At 47.1% G+C, this 9,514-nt stretch overlaps 1 protein-coding gene across 1 annotated transcript in view; it reads right to left on the bottom strand.

The window, feature by feature from the left end:
- LOC137886521 (solute carrier family 2, facilitated glucose transporter member 9-like) overlaps nucleotides 1-9,514 on the bottom strand; it is a 12,852-nt gene continuing 3,338 nt past the window's right edge. Inside the window, 11 exon segments of the mRNA XM_068729010.1 lie at nucleotides 1-1,047; nucleotides 1,943-2,008; nucleotides 2,010-2,071; nucleotides 3,266-3,341; nucleotides 3,583-3,684; nucleotides 3,938-4,048; nucleotides 5,810-5,997; nucleotides 6,215-6,347; nucleotides 6,798-6,943; nucleotides 7,133-7,257; nucleotides 7,408-7,568. Of these exon segments, the coding sequence (XP_068585111.1) occupies nucleotides 829-1,047; nucleotides 1,943-2,008; nucleotides 2,010-2,071; nucleotides 3,266-3,341; nucleotides 3,583-3,684; nucleotides 3,938-4,048; nucleotides 5,810-5,997; nucleotides 6,215-6,347; nucleotides 6,798-6,943; nucleotides 7,133-7,257; nucleotides 7,408-7,568 (1,389 nt within the window). The 3' untranslated portion in view covers nucleotides 1-828.

Consider the following 9,514-nt stretch of genomic DNA (forward strand, 5'->3'; position numbering starts at 1 on the left):
GGCCGGTTTAAAAAAAACAACCCACGACTGAACAAACTTGTACAGATACCTTGTTGTCGTATATATCGATAAATTATAGCTTTTCAACAAGCTTTACAAACGTGCATTAAAATGGACAAGACGTATGGAATGACTACAGCAGCCACAACATCAAACTCTCTTAAAATAGACACACGATCCCAGAGTGAACGGAAAGACGAAGGCAACACCAGCTCCGGTTCTTGGTGGAGCTCTTCACCTTGAGCTGAGCCCTGAACCTCACATCACTCACATGGTTGTCAGCGGGTGGCTTTCCTTGAGGTCGCCGACGGAAGCTCTTCTGCCTCCGAGGTGTTGTTGCTGCGTCGCTAAACAAACGCAGTCTTTATTGAGCGACAAAGAGACAGCATTCGCCGCCGCCTACCAGCGACACAGTGATCATGGGACGCGTTACAACAGAGTGAAGCTAATGCGGAGATTAAAGCGTCCGAGAGCTCCGTGAGAAACCGACTCGGCTCCCGTAAAAAACGCGTTAAGATGCAGAAAAAAGGGATTAAAATGTCACTGATGCTTGATTTGGAACGCATGACCGCGTGACTCCTGTCTCACATGAAGTACAGGAGCTGCGCTTTGACTGGGGGATCAACGGTTAAAACTTTTGTGTGTGTAGAAAGTGTGTGTAGAAAGTGTGTGTAGGCGACGGGTCTCTGTAGTTTTCACATGAAGCAGCAGATCTCATCGTGGCCACAAACGTTCCACCTTTTATCTCCGCTGCGGTTACTTCAGTCATTACAAACCCAGAAGGCACGCTGAGAGAGGAGGCCATCATCGTCATGCAGGTCCACCTTCTCATTTCTCACTGAGAGTTCCATAGCCGTTCATCGTGGTCATTTTCAGATGACCGTTGGAAGTCAAGTCTTCTTCGAGGACGTTGTTCTTGGCAGCGAACATCTGGCTGATCTCCATAAAGGTTTTGTTCTTGGTCTCAGGAATAACGAAGATGGTGTAGACGGCCACCCCCAAGCAGATCACGGAGAAGATCAGGTAGCAGTAAGGACCTGTAGCAGTCTGTGGAGGAGGGACACACAAGAAGGCACGGTCACAGAACACAAGTACTCTCCTGACTTCCTTTACAAAGTGGTCAGCATTCAAGGAAAGGAAAAGGAAACGAGAAGTGTTCTCATTTTAAAACAACTCCTTTTGGTCCATAACAGACAGAAGCAGGGCACAGGGAAGCTAATGAAAGCACATTCATGTGAATTTATTCAATCTAAGTTTTTAGTTTTTACTATTCTGTAACTCTGTAACTCGGTGACTGAACCCAAGCAGTAGCGTCGTGCTCCTCCGTGGAGCTCAGGGGAACCGCTTAGTTGGGTGAATCTTGTCTTTGGTTTTTCACACACAAGTATTGAAGCTGTTGTTAATTTGAAAAGTTGAATTTGTGCAGATTAGCGCAAAGACTGAAGGCAAGGGGAGGCTGCTAGCGTAGCTCAGAGTCAAAGACATGGCTTAGGACGTCTCTGAAGCCGCTCTATTCATTTTATTAAATCAAAACCGAAACATTAAAAACCACATGATGCCCATGTGTTTACATCGTCACTCTCCACGGGACACGTCGTCCTCTTCCCTTTGCGTCGGGTGAACTAGACCCACACCGGGGACAACGAGGGACGGCAAGGTCACTTTTAATTAGCAGTTTGATTGGTATTTGGGGAGTGACCTGCATTCCAACGAAACCAGACAGCCCGTCTCATAATCGCCTTGAGTCTGACGCAACAGATCCCGGATGATCTTGATGTTCGCGATGCCAACGAGGCTCGAGACGAAACATTGGGCCGCATAAGATGTTCATTTTACAGTGAAACCAATTGTGTTTTAGGCAGCGAACCCGCGAGATCTGCTGCACATTTTGGTCGTTTCAGGAATGTCGATTTCCAAAAGCCAGCAGTAGAATTTGCGTTACCTCCAGGAAGGGAAAGACGAAGCCGATGGTGAAGTTGGACATCCAGTTGAGGCATCCGGCGACGGTGGTAGGCAGCCGGTCGGTGTGACTGCTTGAACAGCTCTGCAGTGATCAGGAAAGGCACGCCAGCTACCCGGAGGAGACGGAGAGTCTGTATTATTTTAAAGGCCACGCGTTTGACGGCACGCTTCATCTATTGCTCTGATCTAACTAGGCATCCTATCAAGCTGTCACAATACAAATCACAGCTAACCATGAATCCATCGGGTGTTGTGAAATTAACACCAGCGTCTTCATTCATCAATTAGTTCATCAATATTCCCGCTCAGGGCGATTCTCTGGCAGTCGTTCAAAACAAACAGAACAATGATATAACAAAATGATGAACATTCCTCAAGCCCCTTTCGCTATTGTGCTGCATTACACTGATATCTCTGTGTGCACTTCATTATGTGTTCATTATCACTGAGCGGTAAGAGAGGAGGATGTTTGTCAACTTGGCAAAAGTTCAACTCCGAACAGGAGACGGAATCGCTTCGCCAGGACTTGAGCAAGTCATTAGTTTGATATGCAGCGTCTACGAGATGTTGTCCAGGCTTTAAACGCATAATTCTTCATTGTTAGAAGTGAAAGCTATGAAGGAGAAATATGCATTAGTAAAAGCTCTAATGATGAGCCTTCCGAACGATGTCCTCATTATCTGTTCACGATAATTGCAGAGAGGAAGGTTTAATATCGTCAAACCAATAACGAGGCCATAATTTGTCAACATCTGCAGTATGTATGCTGGGGGGGGGGGGAAGGGGGGGGGGGCGTCATTGTGCACGTGAGGTTTCGTCTGAAGGAAACCGCTAGCTTATGAACAATGAGCCATTAAAAGTCTAATTGCAGCTACAGAAATCCTCGTCCTTATGCCGAGGAATAGATTTTTGCCATCTTGACGAATGGCGCCGTGTAAACCAGATTCGTTCTAATTCATCATCCTCACAGGTCCACTCAACGCGGCTCCCAAAGTTGTAAACTATTGCCTCTTAATTCAGTTCACTCAACTCAGCCGGTGTACAAATGGCTGTGGGAATGGATGTAGTGTGGCAGTTATGATTTCCTAATTTACAAGACTAATGAAATACAATATCTCTTCACAGAGGGAGGAGGAGTCGGGGAGAGGTGGAGGTGCTGCTGTGTGTGTTTTTTGAGAGATTTGGTGCCTGCTGTTGTGCAAGCTTCCAGCAGGGAGCAGTGTTATCTTACGCACAGCGCAGCCCGACGTCTAGAGCGGTTTGTGTGGACCGGAGGTGCAGAGAGGGTCTCTGGAGTGTTTACCTGGACCTATGCAGAAACCAGCAATAATCCCGACAACGCAGCCCACGCTGATGTAGCGCATGTAGGACAGCTGCGCCTGTGATTGGTCGAACACAAGAGTCACGAGTCTGAAGTCACGAGTTGTAAACATCAACAGGGGAGAAGATGACAGCGAGCAGATTTCAATGTGTGTACAGTATGGACACCTATTCACACATGATTCACAGTTTCTAGTTGTATTAAATATGATCGTAAATGTGTACTGTGTGCCCTGCGCCACAGTCTGCAGGTTGATGGTAATGTGTTCGTGATTAGCGGGGCGTCAGACGCCGCCGTACCTGGAAGAGGGCAGACACTGTGATGCCGATGCAGCAGAGACCCATGAAGAGGAAGCCGCCGATCATCAGAGGTCGTCTGCCCAGACGCTCGATAGTGAAACACTGCAAGACGGACAGAGAGGAACGAAAACAGGTGACTTTGTGTCCTCTGATCATTTCAGTTCACCATCACCACAGGTTCCACAGGTTAGTTATGACAGGGAGCTTGCACAATTGCAATTAATTTACAATTATTCAAAATGGAGAAAAGCAACAGCTCTACACATTGGATCAACCAAACAACTGTCTGTGTCTGCGGCCATATACAATAGTGTCATAATAGTGATATGACATTTCTGTGAACATGTCTGCTCACCCCCAGCATCCCAGAGATGACCTCAATGGCTCCGGTTGCCACCGTCGTGTACTGAATATGAGGTTCTGGGATTCCTGCGTCCTTAAAAATTTGATTTGTATAGAACCAGATCTGAAAGTGAAAGTGACATGAAGCTTATTAATATGATGCATATGCCACACACACACACACACACACACACACACACACACACACACACACACACACACACAGATGCTTTGAAACTCAAACTTTGTCTTCTTTTTTTTTTTTTACGAGGAGCCAAAAAGTCGCTCTGCTTCTTTGGCGTTTCCTCGTGATTCATCATAGTAATCATTATCATCACGCCGACCATCACTCACGCATTTGAGATACAGCGTTTCATCAGTGTGGACTTCTGACAAGTGCTCCCCTTGAAATTAATTTGTGTATTCTCATTAATCACACTTTGCTGATGCAACATCCATCATTGATGAGGTGTGGACAAGATGGTGATTGGTGCGCTTGAACGCTGTCTTGCTGATTTAGTAACCGTACATACATGCTGCTTCATCACCGCTGCAGCGCTGGTGTGAGCACACCTACAACTAAGCAGAGCACACACACACACACACACACGCACACACACACACACACACACACACACACACACACACACACACACACACACACACACTATTCATAGTCATATGGGTCTAAACACATTCATTGTCTTGAGAAATGACATACTAATGGTCTGAAATTCTTCCTCGCTGAACTGAAATCTACTTTTACGCCTTAACAATTAATGGACATTTTATCAAAATTACAGTATGTCTAACTGTAATTTTCAGTATTTGTTAAAGGCAAAATGCGAGTCAAAGCACTTGACTGCTGACTCTAAAGACTATTTACATCCGTGCTGGGAACAATGATCCCTCTTCTTCTCACGGTCTTCTTCATGCATCCATCCAGAGTTATGAGCAGTAAGCAGAGCAGCCCTGGCATATTCCCCTCTGAGACGTCCTCCAGCTCATCCGCGCCAAAACCCAGGCTGGTTCTGGACCGGCTGACTGATGTAGTCCCTCTGGTGCATCTCGGTGTACAAACAAGGTCTTCTCCCAATTACACAGCCAGAGGGAGGCACCTCGAGGGGCACCCTGCACCTGTCTGCACCGTCTCATCCTTCAGACTCTGAGTTCTTCCTGGATCATTTAGTTCCTCGCCCTGTTTGAGTACGAGTTGTGTAACGCTGTAACTTATTCAGGTCACTACCTCAGTGATGGTCAGAGTGAAGACCGGCCTGTGAATCAAGAGCCTTGTTTTGTAGGCAAGATATAAAGCCACGGTAAGTATAAGAGGTGCTTTATCTGTGAAACAACAGACACACAGATATATATATATATATATATATATATATATATCTGGTCTTTGTTAATAAAAAAGACCTTTGGATCGAGCTCGTTTTCACTAAAATGTCTGATTGAGCCTTTTGTGTTACAGATTCGTTGCACACAGTGGATTCGTCTGCATGTCTCAGGTCTTCTAGTGTTTCTGGGACAGTGGGACTCAGTGGGGTTCCCCCCCCCTCCTGCTGGGAAATGGTGCTAGCATGTGGGCCAGCATGCACAGAGCTCCCGTCCACACGGAGGAATGAGTCTAAAGATGCGTCTGACTGTGCGTGTGGATGGGAGGACCTTCTCATGTGGGGTAGCACTAACAGAGAGGACCAGGAGATAATGAGGCGTGGTCCTGTTGCCCCCCTGCTCAGTCACTCAGTGGCTGCATGTGGGACTGTGATGTATGGACAGGAGGAGGTGCACAGCTTGGAACTGTAGCAATGTGAGCTCTCTCACTCTCACATAATAACTACACAAACAGAGACAGAGAGGACAACAGGCCTTCCACACTCACCGCGTCGATGCCAGACAGCTGCATGCCGATGTTGACCACCGCTATGGTGATGACCTGCCAACGAACGCAGCGGTCCCTGATCAGGCCCCACACGGAGATGGTCTGGACGGAAGACAGAGAGCGCTGTTCCTCCTGCATCTCATCAACCTCCGCCTGGATGTTTCCTTTCGGATGGTACCACTTCAGGGCTAAGAGGACAGAAAGAGAAGCTTTGACCGGTCCTGACAGAAACTTCAAAAAACCACCAGGAAACAGAAGACATGTTGTGACGTGAAGAAGGTCCATTCATCCTAGTACACAGAACTTCATTTGTTATCAGACATGACGATCAAAAACTGCCGGTTGTTGAGAGAAATGAAGACGCAGTCTTTGGTAGAGAAGAACACAAAGAGTCCACTTTCTAACCTTCAATGGTGGCCTGAATATTCCCCTTCTCCATCAACAGGTACCGGGGACTCTCCGGAAACCACGGCAACAGCATCAGCTGGACGACGGTAGGAAACACCACCAGGGACAGGAGCAGAGGCCAGTACTCCTCCTGTGTGACGACAGAACAGGACATGTTACTAAAAGACAACCAATCAGCTGCTTTCAATAAGCAAGCCCCCCCCCCTCTACTGTACCAGACAGAACCGGGCAGATGGAAGAGTCCAGTTCTATCAGATCCATGTCATATAAACGATCATCTGTCCTGCTACTTATTCATGCTGATAAGTGATTTGTGAATGCGCCATAGTTTACAGAATTACACTGGTGTACTGAGGAAGATACGACGGCATCTGGTGTGTGTTTCTGAAGCAAAGTCAGGACTAGATAGATGGAGGACGGACGCCTGAGCTGATGCATTATGAACCAAACTCACGACCAGAATGAAATCCATATCATGTAAAAATAAGAGAACGGTACAACTGGACGAAGGGTGAATCCGTTCAGCCACAAACACGGCACAGCAGACCCGTGTAGCGCTTCTACGCCTCGATGTTTGTACCTTTCCCAGCAGCTCAGAGAGTCCCAGGACCTGAGCGATGAAGACTCCGAGACAAATGTGAATGCTGGGAACGAGGCCCAGGAAGCCTCGCAGTCTCTTGGGGGCGATCTCACCGAGGTACATCGGCACCACACTGAGAGAGATGCCTGTGGGAAACGAGAGGGATCACCACGAGCTCCACCAGACACCAGACGACACAACTCAAACAAGCTTCAATAACATCAAACATATAGCGTGAGTCATTATTTGGGGCGTTTTAGCAGCACAAAAGCGACTGAAACAGCTCTGCAGAGGTTACATGCAGCTACATATTTGTCTCTGCTATGTGCTGTTACCTGAGTGTACTCCTGTGATGAAGCGTCCGACAATGACCATCGCGGGCATCCTGCACGCTCTGCTGAAGCCCATGAGAGCTCCTCCTATAAACACCAGCACCGTGGATCTCACCAGCGTCCCTTTCCTGTTTGAGGATGAACAAAGAGCGACGTGTCCGAAGAATGAGACGCCTGTCAAGAACGCAGGTTGATGCACTGGGCGTGTGTTATATGCCCAAAAATCACACACACACACACACACACACACACACACACACACACACACACACACTAACCTTCCATATTTGGTTACCAGTCTGCCCACCAGCAGGGCGCCGATCATCCCACCGATGGCAAAGATGGAGACGGTGAGGGAGTAGAGGACGGTGAGGAGCTCCTCGTCCGGAGCCCAGTCGTAACGCTCTACCATCGTCTCGTTGTAGAAGTCTTTGATGTACTGGTGGAGGAAGAGGAGGATGAAGTTCATTTAACATCGTGCAGTAGGGGAAAGATACATAAGCCTTTACAACACTCAGACTACGTGGAACTACAAGAGCAATTCTCCTTTTTTTTCCCAATAAATTCTGTTTTGCCTTAAAAGAAACCATACAAACATCTATTTGAACTTTTGTCCAACAGACCGGGAGCAAAAATAAAAAATGGTGGCCGTGAACATCAGCATCACATGAGTAACTATTTCCAACAGTGCCACACATCCAAATGTCAACATGAGTCTTGCCGTTTGCACAGCGCTGCTGCACTCGGGCATGGGATGAAGAGACGTCTGAGTCAGCGGGAGAGGCGGCCTCATCCAGCAGACGGGAAGCTCATCGAGCCCCCGCAGTCAAAGTCAAATCAAATTTGACGATTAGGGATCATGAACCGCGTGCTTGATAAAATGACAGCGGTTGTTCTTGTGGTGTGACAGAAATTTACAGTAAGGGCCAACAACATCCCTCAGATTCCATTCAGGTCTATCTGACAGCGAGGGCTCCGCTGAGATGTCCTGGAGAACCCATTCCATTAAACCCAATTCATCTCAGGAGACACAATCCGGCCTCTCTCTGCGAAGGAGGACATCAGAAAGAAACAGGAGACGGAAAAATACGAGTTTAATTGGTTTGAGTAGTGTTAGACCTGATCAACGGATTAAAAGATGAATCGTTTTGGTTCCGAATGATCATCTGAAGACCCTGAGGGAGTTCAGGGACGAGGAGAAGGGCGTGACCTTAAGTGGTCAGCTAGTCATGGAGCTCTGGACGGCGTGCCTCCAATTTTGTCCAAGAATGTCTCTCCGGTTACTGTACGAACTGGCGCTCTCTGTACAGACACAGAGCTGACCAGTTTACTGTTCATGAGCATTACGCTGCAGCAGCCTGATGCTGGTTGAGCCAGAATGAATGGAGGTTACCTGCAGATAACAATCAACATACCTGCTGTTTAAAAGAAAAGACAGACGCTGGTAATCATCACATCTTTACTTTATCTTTAGGCTTCATGGCCTACTTGACAAATCTTTCTCCTACAGGATGAAGACTGAATGGTGTACGCTGGATGTCTGTTAATAACCTTCTTAAGTGGATCAGCAGACGTTAAAACTGTGTCTTAGTCACTGTTGATATAAATCCAGTGATTCTACCTTTAGCTAGTTGCCAACTGGAGTGTGAGCTTTATTAATGTAAGCGGTTATCATTCTGTCACTTGAACACATTTCTCACAGCAGGAGTCTCAGTGTTTCCCGTTCTTCTCTGTTCATTTACTGCAGCGGCTTAACGTTGCGAAGTAATGAGCAGTTCTGATCTCGCGTCACCTTATTCACAGGAAAATGATCGAGATCAATTCCATGCAGATTTTAAATAGAAAGCTGTGGTCAGAGGAGGAGTGCTCGGTATCGACCTGTGCCCAAAGTCAGTTATCAGACTCGGTCTCAGGAGAGAAGAAGGAGGCGTGGAGCACACGGCGACTCAGCAAAATATCCAAAAAGACACCGGAGAGGGAGAAAACCCTTCACTGGAAACCTCAGAACACACTTCAACGCTGCTCCTCGTGACATGTTGCTGCACTTCCATTCAGTCACACTGACAGTGATTCACAGGAATAAGTGGTCAAAATCAACGAGAAGGCAAATTCATATTCAATTGTTTGTTGAAAAGCACATTGTAGTGTTACTGCTGCTCAAAACACGTAGTCTCTCCTCCTTCGCTCTACCTGAAATAATCAGCTGAATCGGAAACTTTAACTCTCTTATCATGTAATCTGATTACTAAGACACACAAAGGTAGTTAGTTCTTCACCACCACATGAACCTCCTGCCACACCTAGAGTCTTATTTGGAGCACACGGGCATGTCACATGACGGCCAGCAGTCGACAGTGGATCCTACTGAAGTCACGTGGACGGTTC

Source organism: Cebidichthys violaceus, unplaced genomic scaffold (assembly GCF_023349555.1).
Source record: "Cebidichthys violaceus isolate CVI_PGR_0920_01 unplaced genomic scaffold, fCebVio1.0.p SCAF_44, whole genome shotgun sequence".
NCBI classification, from domain to species: domain Eukaryota; kingdom Metazoa; phylum Chordata; class Actinopteri; order Perciformes; family Stichaeidae; genus Cebidichthys; species Cebidichthys violaceus.